General features: G+C 43.1%; 1 protein-coding gene across 1 annotated transcript in view; it reads left to right on the forward strand.

The window, feature by feature from the left end:
* Positions 1–20,991, forward strand: part of NUAK1 (NUAK family kinase 1) — a 50,495-nt gene that overhangs the window by 11,976 nt on the left and 17,528 nt on the right. Inside the window, exon 2 of the mRNA XM_075156954.1 lies at positions 13,239–13,359. Within this exon, the coding sequence (XP_075013055.1) occupies positions 13,239–13,359 (121 nt within the window). The remainder of the gene's footprint in view (positions 1–13,238; positions 13,360–20,991) is intronic.

The following is a 20,991-nucleotide window of genomic DNA, read 5'->3' on the forward strand; positions in this document are numbered from 1 at the left end:
TGAAAGGAAAACTCTGCAGCCGTGAATGTAACTGGTTATCATTATTGGATGTCATTACTCACTCACTCCGAGCGTAAAACAGAAAAATCGCATCCCCTGTGATGTCCGTGGGTATAATGCTGCTCTCGGTTACATTAACACTGTTGTAAACCAAAGAGTAGAGTTTGGCCCTTTGTTTCAATTGAAATATTTGTTTAACACAGGCAAGGACTAAACAATACACTTGAAAGCGATTTGTGTTATTGTCTGTAGAGCAGAGCTTGTATTTTATGAACTGGCTGATCATAAAGACAGCATAAATCATGTAAAGCATTCTCATTTACTTTTTCTTTCTTTTTTTCTTTTTGCAGATGGGGCTTGTAGAGTAGAGTTGCAGTCAAATGTCTGCTCCAGGATATTTTAGTTGAACTGTGTGAGTCCATTAAACAAATGTAATGGCTTTTTGGAAAGAAGCGCTGCGTGTTTCAAACCAAATGTTTTACATAGAGAACATCTGGGTAGTTCTGGGTGTTTGTATGTAGAGCACATCAGACAGCAGCCGTGGTGAGCTCAGCTGGGAGGTTGCCTGGGATGTAGTTGTAGGATATGACAGTTCAGTTGTTATGGGGAGTAATTCCTATGAAGTATTGCCATAAACTGAATGTTTGGCACAAACAGCTATATCTTTGTTTTACTGTACACCCAAGTTATTCTTCTTATCTGCCCAGCAAAACTCTAAACGATGTTTGAACAACCCAGTAAATGTTGGCACCTCTGAGCTGCGGCATGCGCGTTAAAGCAAACTTGAGGAAGCCGTTACCGTTAAGGGGAAACGAAGCTTGCTCTATTTTCGACGAAGCACTATTGATTCCTGCCACAGGCAGTGCAGTGCGAGTGAGCGATGAATGCAATATGTGCAAATGGTTTGTGGGGTTGAGTTGGAAATGATCAATGTTCCAGTGGTGTTGCCTGTTGTTGCTTTGAGGAATGTGAAAATGCAAAACCAGTGAAATGCATGTAATTAGCCTGACATTAGAGTTTATTGGGGCTACTGGAAGAACTTTAACCTGGTTAAATTAATAAGCCTGCTTTTACTTCACAGCATCAGAGGTAATATATTTCCAGGAAATGTAGGAAATGTTGAAAAATGTCTTATTTGGGAGTAGGTTCTTAAATTATTTCTGCAGTTTAACTGAGGAATGCATGGTTCAAATGAGATTAAAGCTGTAATTTCCAGAGTAGCACTGCAGCTTCCCCTTTCAGGATTGTTTAAGTAAAAAGTTAAACAAAGTGGGTTAGGCAGTCTCTTGCTCCAGTCCCTTGTGGACAGCAATTCGCATTGCGCAGCGCTGCTTTAATAGTCCTGCTCGGTCTGACATGATTTGTGGTATTTGCTGAGATGAATTTCTGGACCGAGCAGCATGAGAGGGAATTGCTCCTCACTCTGAGGAAGGTGGTATGTCCAAGTCTGTGCGAAGGTCACTGGCAGGGTGAAGTGGGAAGCCTGCGCTGCTGCTGTTGCACTACCTAACAGCTTAGCTTTTGGCAAGGGGATCCCAGAAATCTGAGCGCTAACTCTCCCTTGTTCAACTGACCCCGGCCAAAACACATGCCAAAAAAGGTGTTTGTGCATGTTGAAGAAGGGGGCAACAGTCCTGGAGATCACAGGGTCTGGGGGAGTTCTTTGCCAAAAGCTTTCCCATCTAGGAAAAAAATTGCTTTGCTGTTTCTTGCCTCCAAAGTTAACCCTCCCCATAATTGCTTATAACAACTGCCTGCAGTTGTGAACTCCTCTTCTAGCAGGGAAAGCTAGAATTATGCGTCTAAGGCTGCAGAATTGCTTGATCGCCAGCCACTTAATTGTAGGAAAGCGTAATTCATTCCTCACCCTCTCACGTCTATTCCAAGCCCAACTGGCTGCGGGGAAGCAAGAGCGTTCCTGTTCCTGTGTTACTCTCTCCACTGAGCCATTAGGGTGGCCCTGGTAATTTACTTTCAATAAATAGAAGGGAACAACAGGAGGTTCCTCTACCTTCAGGGGTATAAATATTTCTCAGAAATCAGAGACGGATGGGGAAGAAATGTTAGCGAACTCCTTTCCTCCCTCTGTAGCAATTCCACCACGTTCTGTCATAAATTCTAGGACGGTCCCTTCCAAAAAGGGACCATTAAATAGGTAACGTCCAGGCAGAACAATGTAATACTGAAGCAGTGCTTTTACAAAAACAAATTTAATATTGCAAAGTGATCTGCAAGCCCTGGAGCAAAATAACCTGGGTGAGGCTTTGATATACATGATTGCCAATCTTTTTGTTTTCCAAGAGTATTTTTCCAGATAGGATGTGGGTTTATGGTTCACTACATTCCCACCAGGAAGTGGCGTTTATATTTTGATCGACCTTAGATCAATTTAGAAAAATACACTAGATATAGGTGCTTCTGATAGTTCTCTGTCATTAACCCTTCCAACTGTGCTGTTAACACACATCTGTACCGCTCGTGATATAATCTCTGTGGCCCACCATCCTTGCGCAATGAATCCCTGCTCATCAATGTCAATCCAAAAGACTAAACTCTATAAGCTCAACTTTAAAATCGCTCCACACTTCAAAATTCCACTGAGTTAATTAGGAATTCGAGGTGGTCAAGCAGTATGGTGTTGGGTTTTAATGAGCGTTGTGATGTTTGATGAAGGTATGGACATTTCTTCAAAAGAAGAAAGACTCTTCCCAAGTTTTCCTTGTACTGTTGTAATTCTCATGGTGAAATAGCACTTCCTTTTTTCTTTGAAGGACTGCAGAAGCAGGAGAGCAAAATTAAAAGATCCACACAATACCAGCTGACTTTGCTTTTGTGGCACAAGAGGCATTGTAAAGATGTGCAAAGCTCTCAGCGGTTCTGAGGCTTCTCTGAACTCACAGAAACTTTAGAGAAAGCCGAGATACATTTATTTACCCACAACTTCCTCAAGGAGAACGTACCAATGAATGAAAATGCGCTGTCAAGTGGCTTCTTGGAAAAAACTAATTCTAAGAAAGAGTTTAAACAATGTCCAGCACCCTTCCATGTTTAATGTGAATTACAGCCTTGCACTGATACAGCACCTTTCACCTAGATATGTGCAAAATCACTTTAGAGACTCTGGTAACTGCTGAGGTTACCGTTATTTAGCAATTATTTAGCAGCACATTGCAATAGTTTGCAGCAGTTGCTTAGAGGGTGTGAATAACTCCATTTCCAATTTAAATTATTGGGAGGAATTACAGGAGACTGTGTAATTTTCAGACTGGAACTAGATTCAGGCACCAGGGCTTTATACCCCTCTTCTTAAGAAAGTCATAAAGGGCTTTTGCTAACGAAGTAGCCAGGATCTTGGTTTTGCGTTTCATCCGCAAATCGATGCCTTGAACAGCGTGCACTCCTACTTCAGAGGATTACTTCAGTGTGGTTCACTGCTTATTCACAATGAAAAACAACATTGAATTAAAGTCCCTCTCTGCTGCCCCAGGTTAGCATTTTGCATTACATCAGCAGCTGTGGTAGCTGTGAGATCAAGCCTCAAAATTAATATGAAATCTATCTTCCAGTTTTTGGAGGAGGAATCTGTAATACCCATCTAACACTGAGAACAGTAAACTTGGGGCTTGTGAATTCTTTCACTCCTGTTTAACCTGACTTGCCAGTAATTTAATTAGTGCTAAACGGTCTGCACACAGACTTGCAAAAGTTAAGCGACTGACTGACACAGGATTCGCTTCCAGTGACTTTTCCTCTTTTGCACATGTGCTGGATGGAGCTGCGCTGTGTTTGGAAGTTGATCAATAATGATTGCACAATTCTAACCTTATTTAAACTATGGTATAAACAGACATGATAGAAACAGATGCTACCAGGTTTTTTCCTACTTAAAAGTGAAGTCAGCTTTTTTTTTCTGCTTTTTTTCCCCTTGCCTTTTTTTTTATTTTTTGGTTCCAGCAGAATTGTAACCTGGAAGAAAAGCAGTTAGACTTTGTGAAATCCCAATTCAGTGTAGCATTTGGCTTTGGTAAATGTGGAAGCCAAAAATAAACATCTGCTTGGCGACTTCACCAGAAGTTAACTGTAACTGCAGTTTTCATCTTTTCAGTGAATGTGGCATTCAGTGCTGGTTAACATCTATTAAGGAAGAACGATCCATAGTTGAGGTTGTAAAGCATTTTTTTTCTTTTAATTAGAGTTATGAACCTCCATTGCCTCGGGGAAATCCCCTACCCCAGTTTCTTTCCAGATAGAATTTCTTATGTGCCAAAACATGAACTTGCCTTGAAAGCTTGAAGGTAGTTGGATGGGATATTTGTGAGTTATTAGACTTTGGAAAAGAGATGGTCTTCCATCGATCTGTGCATGACAGACCCAAAACTTCAACTTGGCCATTTTTTTTCTCTTTTCTTTAGTCCTTCAGAATTAGATTATAAGCCTCTTTTTTTGCCGGCTGAGTTATGAATATTTTAAAGTATTAGATATTGCATCTTTAGATATTCAGAAGGATATGGAGTTACATTTAGAAGTGAATTAGGAAAAATGTAAGCAGCCCCAGTCTTTTCTCCAGGAAGGTGAAGTCAGCACGTGGCAGGGACTCTCCCAGGATGCCAGCCTGGGCTCTGGTCCTGGAAGGCCACAGCTGCAAACATCTTTGATAACCTTGTCTTGTCAGATCTCTGCTTTTCAACAAATCCTTTGCAACCTCTGCTGCTACCAGGGCAAATTCATTTCACTGTGGATCAGGGGGGATTGAAGTGGATGCAGATTTGCGGTCGTGTGCTATTGGGACAGTGGGGAGGGGTGAGAAGGGGCAACTTGGGGCAGCACTGTGGGAAACACTTTGTTATTGCTAGGGATGGTGATTACTTGTAGGATCTTTCTTCTAAAACTGAACAAGTCCTACAACTTGGGACTTCAGTAATGCTGTATGAAAAGCTTTTATTTTGGGAAGGGAGAAGTTTTTTGGTAGATTTCTGACATAGACCAGTGGACTGCCTATTTCTGAATTCTGCAGCCCTCTCTTCTTCTCTCTGTTTTCAAGATTCACTTGCCTCACAATGAAGAATAACGGGGTTGCTAACTTGTGTTTTTAAATGCTATTGGAAATCAGATCTATGCTAAACCAAATGAATACTTTTTTTTATTCCTAGTGGTAAATCAGTCCTGAAGTGATTAATACAGAGCTGTAAGATCCATTAGGTAGTAAGGATGACTCAAGGCCAGGATTCTCAGTGTTAAATGAAGAAAGGTCTGCCAAGTAAATTTGTCAGAAGATGCGTGGTGTAAATGCCAGGCTTCATATACATAGCTGAGGATAGTGGGTACCAAACAATGAAGGGATGTAAATTTTCCAGTAAGGCAGTAGTTACTCAGGAAATGTGCTCACAAATCCTGTTAACAGGCACTGTATGTGGGGGTGAGGAAAGAAGTAGAGGAAGGGTGTTGTACGTGTTCCTCCTGGCACCCACTTTGTATATGTATAGCATAAATGTGTTCATCTGGTGCCTTCCACTGCTCATTAAAATGACGCCTTGGTTCCTTCTCTGTGAATAAAGGGGGAACTAGAAAGAAGATATAACCCCATTGCCTAGTATTTGTGATTAGTTAATTCTTCTTCACTTGATGAATCATCATTTATGATATGATAACAGCAACTATGTCCAGCAGAACCAGAAAAGGAAAATCAAACCTGAGGTAATTGTGCCCTGGTTCTCCAAGAGGCACTGACTCATTGTCCCTCAGTTTATGCAAATAAAATTTTGATTTAACATTTATCACACTGACTTGGGACTTTTAGAGCCTTGGTGCAAGAGTCAGTTTCTCTACAGGTAGTGAGTGATAGAGTGGCAGTAAATCAGCTTTGATTTTTAGAAATATAATCTTTTTTATGTGATACATTGGGAAGAGGGGAATGAAGCAGAGAGGCACAGATGTTTGCTATGTGCTTTTACCATACAGAGTGAGGCAGCTGTAAAAAATACCCTTGCCTCTTAAAAGCAAATGAACTTGAAAGGTGCATCGCGGCATGTGCATCCTCGCCCTTTATGTGTGCATCTGCTGGCTCACAACAACAATAACAGTGTTTTGTCTTTGGTAACATCCATGACACAAACATGCAATGGAACAGAGTAATGGGCAGAAGCCCTGAGATTTAAATCAACAGAGTCTCACTGGGTGCAGATGGCACCGGTAACGGCTTTGAGCAACTCCCCTAATAACTGCAGAGTCTGCCAACATATCAAACAATAGAGTCGGGCCGTTGATAAATAATTAATAAGGATTTTGTTGCATGCTTGTCTCCCAAGCAGTATCACCATGGAGATGATCTGGCTTTTAGGATCTGAAAAGTTAACAGTTTCCAAAACAGTGGCATTGTGTCGACCTTACTCTTTCTCCAAAGGAGAGAGCTCTCGGAGACATGTTAGCAAAACGCACAGCACCAGGCACTAATTTTGCTTCAACTCACAGAGGCCTTTTGTCCAACTTTTCAGTGAGTGCATGAAGTGTTTTCTATGACCATGCAGAAGCTTGTTCTTAGAATTGCACATCCTGCATGATGCTGTTCATTACTGCATTTGGCCTGGAATTGGAGTCTCAAGATAGCTTTTTTCCAGCAAATGGACACAGCAAAGAAATAATCATGTGGGAAGAGGCTTACAAGAAGAAGTCTGCGTGAGGATACCTTTGCAGAACCCTGTGGATGCTTGGCTTCCCTGTAGGGATATCTGTCCATGGCTCTTCCCACCTGGAAGGTCCAGAGGCCAGATAGACAGTTATTCAGCCCATCCCCTGCCTTTCCTTTCTCTCCTTTGTTCAACCTCTGGAAGTGCCATTTCAATGCAACTGCATTATCAGCATCCCCCTTCTTATCATTTGATTGCAGCAACCTCAGGGACCACCCAATTTCATAGCTTTGTTTCTCTTCCTCTTCTGTTGGTGCTGTCTGGGCCAAGAGCCATAGGCAGAGACTCCCCTGGAAAAAACATAATACGGTGCCAGACTTTATTCTTTCTTGCTTAGCTCCGTGGAGTTGGAGAAAGAACAATGTGCCTTTTCTCTCCCCACCCCCTAATATCCTCTGTTCTCCCTTTCTCTCCCCCCCTGGTTGATCCACCTATTCTTTACCTCCCCGCCCCTGTTGGCACTTGGCGCATTGCACTTCCCACCTCGGAGTCTCAAAGAAAGGAAGCAGAGCTGTGAAACCGGCTGGGCTCACCCACTTCCCATTGCTGGGTGGGGATGGCTTCAGTTCACAGCTTTTGGAAAGGGGGGGGTTATATGTATTTAACCCTCCCCTCCCTCTTCACCCAAAGAAAGTAATTTTTAATAATTTTCTTTAAGGTGCATGTCTGTCATATCTCCCGGTGGCAGCAAGCTGGTTTCCCTTCCTCGGGGGCCTGCACTCTCTGTCCTGATGTCATTTTCCCGACTGTCCACAATCGTATTGCAAGAGCCCATTGGAATTTGCTGGAGGACGGGTGGTATGCACAAGCGCTGGAACCAGCTTAAAAGTCACAGCCCCCACGGTGGAAAAAAAGCAGTTTGTTCATATCTCACCACGGTCCTAAAAATAGCCTTGACAGATAATAAAGAGTAGAAGATTGTTTTCAATGGGACTGAATGTACTGCATGCAGAAGTTGCTGGGGAATGTTCAGTGGTTTGTGTCATTCAGGTGGTCAGCCTCGGTTACAGCGCTATCCGACTTAAAAATCTGTGACTTTCTGCACTGTGGCTAATTCTACCTTTGTTTATATTTGCACATCTCGTCTGGAAATGAGGCAAACGTAGGTTCACTAGATTAAAACAAACACACGAACCAACTTCCTGAAATCAAGAGAAACAGCTTTACGCTTTCATGAAACTATAGCTTTGTTGTTCATCCCATAAATGATGATGCCAGCAGTGACTCAGCAGACACAGAGATTTGATATGGAAATGGGCACCTACCGCCTGCCATGCCCTTTGCCAGATGTTTAGACTTCGAGATATTTTTCTGTACGTGATGGTCTTGATCTGCCTCTGTAAAAAGAAAATTCCACTCGTTTTGCTCTGCCCAGCAGCCGAGACGCTCGTAAAGGAGCAGAGACATTTCTCTTACAGATAGGACTGAATGTACAGAAACCTTTGCAACTGTCATCTTTCTGAAGTATTTATAGTTCAAGTTATTTGTACCAAACAAAAGCAAAGCAGCATGAAGTGTGTTGGAAAATACTTAATAATCTCTCTACACCAGTTCAAAGAGTGAGTATAAATCCTCTTTCCAGCAAATGGAGACAGGTAATTTATTGCAGCCTTGAAGAGAGCAGCTTATTTCTCCACGCTTCCTGCCCAGCAAACTCTGCAAGCTGACTCATGGAGGGATGGGAAGCCAAAAGCTGTGCTCCCTCTTTCCTGTCTGCTTCTGGAAGGCAGAGCAGCGGTGAAGCGGGGGCTGTGCTCGTGCAGAGCCGTTTGGAAATGCCTGGCAGTATTAGAGGTTCACAACCCCCCTGCTTCCTCTCCCCTGTGCCATATGTTTTGGAGAGGGTATTTTCTCTACCTGCTTCTGAGCAGAGGCTGGTACCAGAAGTGGCAGCGCAGGTGGAGGTCGTTTCAGTCCATCTCTGCTGCTTCCTTCTCCCCCTCTAACCCCGTGTGCGGGACCATGTTGCCATCAGAGCTGCAGAAGAGTTACCGAGGATGTTACTGGTGCGTACAGCCACCGAAGGGACCATTGCATGGCCTAGTTTTGGGCTGTGACCTTGGTCCTTATGCATATATTTAGCTTTACACGGGTGAGCTATCCCACGAAAGCCAATGGACTGCTCACATGTGTGAAGTTAGGCTTGTGCTAAAGTGTTTTGCCAGATTGGATACTGTGTCTATAGGGGCTTTGAGTGAACTTGAACCTGTTTTGTTGGGGTGAGAGGCTTTAGATTTCATTATTAAGAATCTGATATGTTACTCTGTCTGAGCGCAAGGTCTTGGAGTTATCTGAAATTCTCATTAAGACAAGAAGCTAGGAAAAATACAAATTCCTCCACTAGTAAAGTTACTAAAAATACTATAATTAAATTATCTAAGTCTTAAAACTAGTAAAATATATTGAGAAAGTGTGGTAGAGGTAAAAGTACAGTGTTCTGAGAGTACCGAAGGGACTAACAGCGCTTTCTTTGCAGATCTTGAGCTGCAGAACTTGGAGTAGTTAATATAGCTGATGTAAAAAGGCATGTTGCGTTTGCCCTGCTCTTGATTCATAGGCTGTGACCCTCAATAAATTTTGATGTTGCACACAGTGGAGCTGTTGCTTTCAGAGAAAGCAAGGAAAGTAAGCAGGCAAGCAAGAAAGAAAAGGACCTAAAGAATGAACAAACAAGTTCTTTCATAAGGTATTTCTCAATTGAGATTATTTCTTATTAGGCTTAAGTTGTTCAGGTTCATCATGTACCATATTTGGCAGCGGTCCTGTAAGTGGGGTTTTGAAAAGCGGAGCCAGCTCTGTCTGGTGTTAAAAGCATAAGCACACTTTGAAAACGTGTTTTCTGGAATATATTTCTGAGTAAAATACATTTCATGAAAGAAATTCTATTATTCATATTTTAGAATACCTGGAAGAGAGACTTGTTTTACAGCCTGATACCATAACATACAGCTAGGGATCTTATTTTGCTCAAGGAGATGAAAACAATGAAATATATAATAAATACCTAAAATGGGATCATGACTCGTAACGTTTCCATGAAATACTAAAAAAAAACCTGGACTGCTTTCTTGTTTGTGTTGGTTTTTTCACATCAGTAGACTTAAGCCCAAGTACCCTTGCTGACGGTCTGAGCAGGCTGACGCAGGTGAAAGACGTGTGGCTGGCAGAAATCCCTTACTTAGAGGGGAAGAGCTGGAGCGAACGCTGTCCTGCTGCTCCGCTAATCCTGCTTTGGGATGCCGCCTCTGACAGTGACCCCGCTGACAGCGATCGCTCGCTGTTTGGCCTTTTGGACCAGGTCACTGGCAAGGCTGTGCACTCTTGATAGCCTCTGAGATGGGGAGCCTGTCCACTTGGGGACCGTGCAGGCCACCAGGCAGATGGCGCAGGGTAAAAAGTATTTATTGAGAGGCGTTCAAACCTTTCACTTCCCTGAGACTCTTTTTGAGGGGAAAAATAGCGGTTGAACATGTGGAAAGGTATCAGAAGTCAACCTTTAGTAATGGGATGGTTTGTTGAGCAAGGCACTCCTGTGATGTGTTGCAGTTTGGGAGGGAGAGGCAGGCAGCAATTTCTGAGATGCTACTGTCCTCGTTTCCTTTAGGAGTCACATCGGCTTTCCGTTTCAATTTCCTCATCTCCTAAAAGCAGATGAATAGTGTTGTTTCACTACTTGCCTCCCAAGGTTTAATTAATAAATGGCTGCACTACGCTTTGAGCAGGCTCGTTTGCTATGCAAATAGACAGTGACATTATTTTGTTAGTACGTGCGGGCGTCTGAAGCCTTGCTCCAATACGGCGTGCTCGTACTGGTAAGGTACTGTGCCCTGGGTAAGGGGCATTGCCTCCTTCACCGTGCTCTTGCTGTTTGTCAGGATGGCAGGGTATGGGCTGAGCATGGGCAGGTGGATGCTTAGCAGGATCCATTGACACCCCTGGAGTTAAGACGGTTCACACCTGCGGAGTGTCTTTCCCTGTTTCTAAATGCTGGTCACTGTGATCTGAAGTAGCTGGGGGAGGGAAGAGAAAGTCTTGAATATTAAAAGCCGAGAGATGTGTTTGGCATGCGTTCTCTTCTTATGTTGGGATGAGATCTTGTAGCCAGGATGTCACTGACAAAATCCAAGTACTTCGGCTGGGCTCCTGAATTCTACCCCTGCAACTGGGAAGTGATATTTTCAGAAAAGCTTAAGTGTTCAAAATTCGGTTTATCTTTTAGGAATAGCCTTTATAAATTAAGGCTTCTAGGTGCCTTAATCACTTTTCAGCATGGGTTGTGAGACTGTAAACTCTCTGGTCCTGTTGAAAAATATGTTCCCAGGCAACACATCTGTTTGCATTTGAAGATTAATCCAAACATATATTTACAGAGTGCCACCACGCTTTTCAATCACATTTGCATTTTTGTATCTAAAAATATATGTTTTCACATGTGCAATTATTCCATAGAGGCCATTTGCAGTAATTATGTGTAGTCTTACAAAAGTTCTGTCTGTGAAGCACAGAGTCAAGTTAGTAGGAGATTGGCATGCCCTCTGGGGTGCTGTTATTACTTTACCAGCCATGAATGGTGAAGAATTTGCTCCCCGTTGTATATTTGACAATGAAACCCTTCTTAAATTCTTCCTCAGAGCCAAGTACAAGGCTGTCTTTTAATAAAAAATGTGTTTTTACCCATGTCTATATTTATTTCTCGCAGGAATGCACATGCTGCTCCAAGAGCCACCCACATCCTTCTTGTATACAGGGTGTATTTGCATTTGTAGCCTGTCCCAGTGCAAACATGGGAAGGGGGAAAACTCCAACCTCATCTTTAGTGTTAGTTGCCTTCTCTGTCTCTAGAATTACTTGGAGATTATCTTGATCACTGATTCAATTAGAATCAGTTGTACTATCTTTTCTAGAAATATGTGCCATGTAGATAAGACCATAGTTATGTTGTTACTTTTAAAATCTCTATACCAAATGTTTGGGTCAAGAGCAAGAAAATAATTGTTTGGTTTTTGACATGCAAATCGGTTTGTCCCTTGAGTTCTGGTTTTTCTTCTGCTGTCCCAAAGTGAGGTAGCACTTGAGCATGAGCTTAATTTTAAGCATGTGCTGAAATCTTTCAGAATTCGAGGGGATGGGGCATGTGCTTAATGCTTTTTTGAACAATGTTGCTTTTCAGAGTTGAAGGCTTTGTAGGAAACCTGATCCTTTAAACTAGCTCCTGTTTATGTACATTTCAATTTTATAATATTGTAAGTTTTTCCCTTCTTTCTTCAATATCCTCGATGCTACATCATATAATGAAAACAATACTGGTCATGCCACTTGCAATTACTGAAGTAGGCAGTGAAATTATTTTTTTCTGAAGGAACTAGGGAAATCACATAAATCACAGATTTACAAATGTTTTCCCAAGAGAGGTCCGCAGTAGTTGGCTGCATAGAATGACGAAAGTGTTGTTTACCCATAAAAGGGTGGTCATCTCAGCAGGTCAGTGATGTTTTTCAAAGACTTATTGTTGATTTTAAAGTAGCTGGTAATTTATTCCTTGAACTCTGTCTTACAAAAATAAAGCAGGGTAAATATTGAGTATAATAAAGGCCGTGCTGCCATTCAGTATGCACAATGCCCTCACCTTCCCTCTCCCACCAGCTTCTCTCCATTGTTGGCTTCTGCATTTCTCATAGGGCATGAGCTGACCTCCGCGATTATTTATGGCATTGTTCAGATAAGCCCTTTTTTCACAGGCAACACACATACACACACTCACAAGGGCTGTTATAATTTGCAAGTTCAGCTATCACTTCCTCTGTTCCCACCCTGCCTTTTGGAAAGATACCCAGTCACACGACGTGCTTGAAAAAAGGTTGCTGATTGAGGAAGGATGCAGGAAGGATATGGTTTTGCAGTGATTGCATAAGTGCTGTGTAGGACCTGAAAGCCTTGGGTTTATACGAGGACGAGTTTAGATGTGAATTTCAAAGATTTATTTCTTCTGATTTTTAAATAAGTCATAACTCCTGAGCAGTTTGCCTGCTTTAGGGAACCGTGAAGCAACCTGTGTTAACGTGATCCTCTATGTATTAACATGGACAAATACAAATTTGTAATCGTCACCCTGGATTCCCTGCCTCTGCTCCATCAGAGCTCAACCTTATTTCAGAGAAATTGTCTCCAAAGCTTCTATTTGAAATTGTTGGATGCAATCATGTCTAAGCAAATGCACTTCCCGTCAAAATCTTTTGGGAGTTTTGCCATTTGCCTCAGATGGAGAGTACCTAAGCTAACACAGAGATCCTTCCAAAAGATGCTGTGTTCCCCCTCAGTGAAGTCCTAAGACCTGAAGACCCTAAAACTTCATGTCACCCATTACTGTAATGAGAGTGTATTTATTGCTATAAAATGAAGGAGCTGGGGCATGGAAGTTTGTGTTTTAAAGCTTTGTTTTGGTCATTCCACATTCTGCCAACATCTAACATCTGTATTTATTTTTTGAGCTCTCCTTAATGGATTATATGCATCTGTTCAGTTCCAAGAATAATGCTTGATTTCCTGAATTTATAGGTTGCAATAAAATCCATTCGTAAGGACAAAATTAAGGATGAACAAGATATGGTTCACATCAGACGGGAGATTGAGATCATGTCATCCCTCAGCCACCCTCATATCATCACCATATATGAAGGTTAGTGAATGCGATTCTCCTGCCTGACTGCTCTGTTATGTTCTTGCAGACCTGATATTCATGTTTCTTGAGATCATGCACCAAACAAACCCCTACTCCTAGTGTAACCCATCCCTTACCAAAGAGACTGTTTTGAGCACTGCTTTCCCTGTGAACCACCAGTGTTCCACAGATGCATAACCCTTTGCCTGGAGGAGCTTCTTCATGTGTGACTTGAGCGCTGTGTCCGTGGCAGGTGGGAAGTTGCTGCATGTATCGCCTCATCTCCTCGCGCCCGTTGGACAGTTCAGTTTAATTTCACCCTCGCTCACGCACCAGCCTGATGTCCGCTTATGTCCGCAGCCTCTAAACCAGTCCTTGTATGCTTTATTTTCCCTGGACTGCAGAAGACCAGTCTAGGCCTTTGGTCCTCCCTTACCTGCCAGTTAGTCTTGCAGGTTCTGTCATCGCTGCTTTTTTCCCCTGAATCCCAGCATCCGCTTCCTATCCACCTCTGCAGGATTTCCTGTCAGTCTGGTCGCTGGCTTATTGTTCCTGTTTCCTCATCCTGTCTTCCCCCTCTAACTCCTTTCTTCCTGGGACACAGCCGGGAAGCCTGCTAATTCCTGCCTCCGGGAGCTGCTGCCTGGTCCTACAGCAAGGAGCAGGAAGCCAGGGGCATTCCTCCCTGATTTGCCTGTTTGTTTGTTTATATATTTATAGAGTGTCACTCTGTAGTAAAATCTCCTCCTCCTTCCTTCCTTCCTCAAGTAACATCCCAGCTCCAGCTGGGATGTTCGGGCCGGGTATGTGCTAAAAGACACCAGCCGAGAGGTCTGCTGCCACCAGGAGGGCGGCCGCATGGTGGACCCGGGATGTGGGTTCCAGAGGTTCGGAGGGACCTGGGTTGGGCAGCCTCGTCCCCGGGGATCACCTCTTTCCCTGTGTGCAGAACAGGCAGCCTGAATTTAGCCCTTCGTATTTACATACCCGTGAGGTAAACGCGCAAGGTGATGATATGTATATGGCAGCTCCGCTCTGAGAGTTGATACGACTGATTAAAACGAGCTGGCTTGGAGTACTGTTACAGTATCGCATATTGAGTTATTCAAAAGCATGTTCTTGTACTTGAAAAGAGATGAATATCTGTCTTTTTATTGAATAAACTCATAACAGGATCTGGGAACAGAAAAGGGGAGGGATGCTGTGTCAGCATGTGGGTTGCAAATGGAACAAAAGTTATTTCAAATGTGCACGGGAACTCAGAAAGAAAAGAGATTAAGCATGCTGCCGTCCTTTGACCAATTGCCCTTCTCGTCCTTACTTTAAATAGTTTTTACTGAGTTAAAACATTTGTAAAAGTTAAAAAGATTACAGCATTTTTAAGAAGCAGACAATAAAGTCCCGTGGGAGCAAAACTTTCCCCTCTGGTCCCGCGGAGGGAGGAGCAATGCTTCTGCAGCAGAGCCAGTCAAGCTCCGCGATGGAGGGTTCATCCTGCCTGCAGGAGGGTGAGCGCCTACGGCAGGTGATGCTGTGGTCCTCCTGTGGTCCGTCAGCCAGCAGCAGCAGCGCTTTGCGGCGACAAACCTGGAGGCAGTTTTCCATTCTGTTACGGGTCTGTTTCCTTTCTGTTTTCTAGAAAGCAGAGCAGCCTTTCATGGCTTCTGACGTTTAATTCCTGGCCTGAAGGGATGGGCAGTGGAAGTCAGCTCCTTGGCTGGACTGTAGTCCATTGGAAAGAGTTGGAACAGAGAATAGAGCAGAGCTATAGCAGCTATACAGCTCATCCAGCCTTTCTAAGCAGTCAGAGTCGGGCCTTTAGCAGCCAATGCTGTAACTTAGATATTGTAGCACTGGGAAGACGTGTGGTTGCGCAGCTGAATCCAGAGGAGCAGTTACGTAGTGCCCGGAGACAAGGATGTGAGCTCAGGGTTTCTTAAGCGCGTGCTTCATTTTGAGCTGAAGAGTACTTGTAGTGAAGTTTAGGGTCTACATCTAGGACTGAAGTATTTGTATCCTCTTGAAGTCGGATTTTAAACACATGGCTATTCCTCTTGAGTGATGCATAAGGAGTGATAATATTGCTATCCTCTGACACAAAATGTTAAAGTTATTCAATCCTCAGGGATGGGCTTAATCTCACCAAATTTAAGCCATCCAACATTTAGGCAGTTGGTGTACACTAGAAGTCTAGTTTCCCTCTCTAGTCAGGAGAAATCAGCATCTATACAGGGTGGTTTGCTCCCTCCTCGGAGATATTTTTTCAGATAGGTGGGATAAATGACATACTGGAGGCTCCTGTTGGCTATAGATGGAGTCTCGCTGACTAACTTAGATCAGATGCTTAACTTTCAAACTGAAGCCACCCCACAGATACTTTTCTCCTCTCTCACTGATTTTTACTGTTGGCTTTCAAACTGCCACTGCACGTCTGACAGCACTTTTTGTAGGTGCCAGGTTGCACAGATCTACCTAGCATGGACAATGCTGTATCTCCCTGTAATGTCTTTGAAAGCTCTTTGTATTGCATTTACAAACATATGTTTTCCTTAAGTAGGATCCTTGTTTAGGTATCCTTTTGACCTGCCTGCTTAAAAGCAATTAACCTCTGAATTTGTCAACTTGATGTAAACACAAGTTTATCTTTTTTTTTTGATACCGAGCAAATTCAGATGTGCGGAAACAAAGCTTTCCAGTTTAGGGATTTTTTTTTTGTAATCTAATCAAAAGGCACGTACCTTGCCCGTTACTGCGAGGGCAGACGTACAGTTGTGACTCCAAAGAAATTCCATCCTCTCAGCAGGGCTGTAATTGGCAATCTGTCGAGCGCGGCTGCGAGGGAAGTGCTCTTTCAAGTGACTTTAAACTCCTTGAAAGGGACTGGATAAATGAAGCTGGCTTTGCTAGCAGTGTTCTGATTTCAGCACATAAATTTTAATTTATAGAATAATGCCTCTGTCCATTCATCTGTCTGTCTCCCCCCCGGCCCCCGCCCTTCTCCTGCCCTATTTCTTTTTTGCCTTGAAAACTCCAGGATTTGATAATAAAGCCTTTGAGAGCTAACATATTTTTCCAGGGGTAGTCTGAGTGCAAAATCAATCTCATCTGGCAATACTTTATAAAAGTTAAACCAGGGAAAGAGCATCAGGCCTGATTCTGCAAACATTTAAACATGTGTTGGACCAATCATGAGAGTGAAGTTACGCTTGGTACCTTCAGGAGTGAGCTCTTGAGTCTTTGTAGTGTGAAATACAGTGCCTACGCGAGTGTTTCTGTGCTGGAAGAGTTGTCCTTGGTCAGCATAACCATGCAGAAAAGTCTGCCCATTTGCAAAATGCACTTAAAAATGAACAGATTATTAGCTAACATGTTTGTAGAAATAGCTTAACGAAGATATTCCCTGAAGAATGAATAAACGTTAGGATCACAGTTCGGTGCCTGTGGAACACGATGGCATTAACATGAATGAGTAACTGAAGGAAAGCATGTGCTGAAGTGCTTTGCTGGATTGGACCAGGATGCCTAGAACAGTGCTGGACCCTTCACAGCAGCAAGGCACAAAAACTGGATTTCCCATGTTAAGAGGGACTTCTTTCTGTTTTTTTTAGGTTGCATTTTTGGTACTCCTAAGAAAAAGCACAGAGATTCTCCATCATGTATCTAACAGTCCACAATGACTTGAGCTAGGTTGCATGCTTTGGTTAATCTGGAAAGTGGTTCAGGTCTTCTGTACTTTCAAATCCCAAAGGCAACGGAAGAATATCTGACAGCGTGTAACGGTGGTGACATAGTATTTCACAATACTCATCTTACTTGTCACATACATATTCAATCTCACACTTTGTGCCAGACTTCATGCAACAAAAAGCAAATGCACGCTTGGTGTTTCAGACACGCATAGGCCTGTCTTCAAAGCAGGGCTCCTTGGGTTGTGTCAGTCAAGTTACCCTGTCATCAGCGAAAGCAGCTGCGTTGCCAAAAATCTGCCTGGGTGGCGGCCGGCAAGGTGCGCGGACACGAGCCGTTGCTGACAAACTGCGTGCCCCCCAGCAGCGCCAGCTCAGGCAAGCGTCCCCCGCCATCGGCTGCGATGCCCACCCCCGGGTGGGGCAGGCAGCCGGGGACAGAGGTGGCAGCTCAGACCATTGGTGGGTTTGTGCGTGGGCAGATCAGAGTTATGTGTCTCCAGCTGACAGCGCTGGGGAGGCAATCCTGGCCTCTGTCCCAGCCTCTGCTATCTCCCGGTTTTCAGACGTAATCAAAACAAACTTTGGTGCCTAATGACTTCATCCCCTCTGTGTACAAAACACCTGAAAAAGTCAAAAGTCCCTCAAAACGTCACGTGAACGACTGGGCTTTAAACAAGGATGATGAAAGTTGGAAAGCTGGAATGATTCTTCTTTTTTTTTATTTAGCCAAGAGAAAGTACTTCAGCAGTGACACTATTTAGCCACTTTTCTAATTGATTTCCTCTAATTATGTAGGCTTTTGACCTTCGAGTGCTTTATTCCCATTGTTTTCAGTTGATAACGTCCAAGAACATAGAGTAATATTTCGAGAGTCTGGCAATAGTAATGAAACAAGTATAAACAAACTTAACTCCTTAATTACCAAACCCCACCTTTATGAATTTCCTGTCATTCAGGGTGATCGCCTAAACAACACTTTGTCGGACATGACATGAACTCAAATGTGTGAGATCACTGGCAGGTCCAATTCAGATGTCAAAATGATTGCAAGCAATGATGAAATTTATTTCTATCTTTCCATTTACACAGTCTTCCCACTGCAATGTAAATGTTTGCTTGTCTGAAGTTCCTCAGCAGTTTGTAATCATAATTTTAAAAAAAGGGGAATTAGGGCTTGTATTATTTGCTGAAACGAAAGACAGTTAGTGTGACGTGTTATTGTGGCCAAATTAGCAACTCTTATTTTCCTTCCTTTTTAAAGAGTAGACCATCAAAATCTGCGTATCCTCAGTCTCATTCTCTGTTCCTTCTGAGGAACAACCTCGGCAAGGATAATGGTTCTCGTGATTTAATCTCCTCACTGGGGAGTAAATTCTAACATGCAATTATTATTGCAGGATCTTAACTACATTCCTTTAATTTAAGAAGAGATGCAATTTGGCTGTATAAGGCCATAATTCAGGAAAACAATTTAACACAAGCTTAGCTTTAAAACACATACTTTATATCTTGCTATCTTCAATTATAATTAAGCGTATGCATAAATTTATGCATATGCATACAAGTGGTTTTCTACATGGGACCTTGGATATTTTAATGTCTGCTGTATGCTCTATTAAAAAAACAGTCATAAAATAATAATAATAATAATTTTAAAAAACCCAAAATAAAAAATACGCCAAAGGTCTGTAAAGCTTTCAAAGCAGTCAAGAACACAGAAGATGCATCAGGCTGAATTTCTAAGGTAAAAAACACTTTTCAGTACTCAGATGTCTTTTTGAAGAATAATTCGAGCCTTATTACACAAGTGAGGTAATTGGGTCATACATGACTTTTCTGAATGAAAAGGTTATTCTAGTCTGCATCTCCAAAATTAAAAACAAACTCGCTTGTTCTTTTGATTTGGCTGACCTTTAATAAAAGAGCATTTTGTAGCAGTGGAAAGGTACTTCTGTCTGCGGCTGTTAGGAGAGTAATAAAAATACCGCTGAATGGAAAGACACCAGATGGAAGGAATGTCAACATACTGGAACTAATTTAGGAGATTGCTCTGATAGAGAGCAAAGGCATGAGGAGAATTCAAATGGTTCCAGTGCGAAGAGATTGGCCGCCCCTCTTAAACTAACAAACTAAAATCCTTACCCCAGGGTTACATGTAAACCAAATGGAATCAGCCCACAAGGAGGTAGTCCATTAAGGGGGGGGGAAAAAATCCACCCCCCTTGGCACTCGCTCTGACTTTAGCATCCTGTAAGCTTGGAGGAAGGGCAAAAGCCTTCTGCTTTGTTTTGCTTTTTTGAATTTGGTAGTAAAAAAGACCAAAGCGAACTGTCCTAACAGAGACGTGTACAACGTACTATCAAATCTTCCTGACTGATGTTTGCAAAACCATGCCCGTGTGGGCTTTCAACATTTTTAGGGCTAAGTCCATCTTAGCATTTAAGAGGCATAGCGGATATGTTCATCCAGTGTCAAACTTGTCCCGTGGAGTTTCAGTGGAGATGACTTTGGTGTAGCTAAAGGGAAGAATTTAGCAGTAGGGTTGAAAAGAAAAGAAGAGTGCTGATCAGCAAGAGGTCCCTACGCAACTAATGCTATTTGGAAAATGGAAAGCTGTAGATAGAAGCCGAGTTCATCATTTCACGGCCTCTAAATATAAATAAGTGGAGAGATTGTATCCAAGAATTATTGCTATAGTAGAACAGCCTGTGAAAGAGACAGATTGTTGATGTTACAAAATGTACTTTGTCTCAGATATGTCTTTGGTAGTGAGAAGTGAAGTTCTTTCCCAGTTTCACATTTATATTCTTCAGTGAGCTCTGAAGCCAGCAGATTTGGTTTCAATTATCAGCCTAAAAGTATAGAACTTTATTTCTGTCATTTTTTTAAAAAAATAAACAAACAAACACTTTAGAGTTAAGGGGGGAGTTTAAAGAAAAGCTGTAAGAAATCTTTCTTTGACCACTGCATCTTAAGCACCCTTTGCTGCTTGGGGAGAGTGCTGCTCTTAGCTCCTGCTAAGGCTCTTGGCGTGAACAGACCAAGCCCAAGCAAGCTTGTAGCCCACTGGAAAATGCTGTTTCTCCACGTTGCTGCGACCCATTTCTTAGTGCATTAACACAGTACTCTTGCTCATCTCCTGGGGTTACAATCGCGTTGTTCCTCGCACCTTGTGGTACATCCCGTTCCTGTTCCCTGGTTCCTGATGTGCTCTCACAGTGCTGTCCCTCCCTCCTCCTCTGTGGCCAGGTGGAGGGGTAGCTGTCTCAGAAGTCAATCCCTCATCCTGCAAAGGGGTACTATCGTTTTGCAACCACTACCCTGCACCACTTGACCGCTATGTCTGAGGTAGCAGCGGCCCTCCCACCACACCGAGGTCTTGCTGCAGCTCTTTCAGTGTAACTCATCTTGCAGAGTGGTGGAAATAAACATAGTGGCTCAGAAATAAATGACACACAGCTTGTAGCAAGCATTTCTCCTGCTGCTGTCTCCTCTAATACGTAGAGCTCATGCCTCGTATCTAAGCAACCCCCATCTCTTGATTTGTGATTGACAGACCCTCTCTCCTGCTACCATGTCTGGGTGTTGATACTGACAGTTCCCTACTTACCTTATTTGGCCAGCTGTTTGCAGAGTATCAATGGTTTGAAAGAAGCAAGAAGCAGCCCCACCTTTCTTATACATAGCCTCCCTCCTTCCCTTGACCTTGGTTGGGGTTGGGGAAGCAGGCTTGTACGATACGAGCGTCCCATCCGTAGCAAGCTGCGGGGTGCTCCTGGGGTGCAGTATCCTGCCGAAGCTGTGCTTCACCGTCGGCAGCAGCTGCAGCTGGGGTTCAGGCACACTTCTAGGCGGGGGTGAGTTTCGGAATGAATATGCAGTAGGATGGCAGGTAATAAATCATCTGCAATGAAAACAAAGAATGAACCAAGCAGTCCCAGAAGCTATATGGAGGCAATCC

The sequence above is a fragment of the Calonectris borealis genome, chromosome 1 (assembly GCF_964195595.1).
Source record: "Calonectris borealis chromosome 1, bCalBor7.hap1.2, whole genome shotgun sequence".
NCBI lineage: Eukaryota > Metazoa > Chordata > Aves > Procellariiformes > Procellariidae > Calonectris > Calonectris borealis.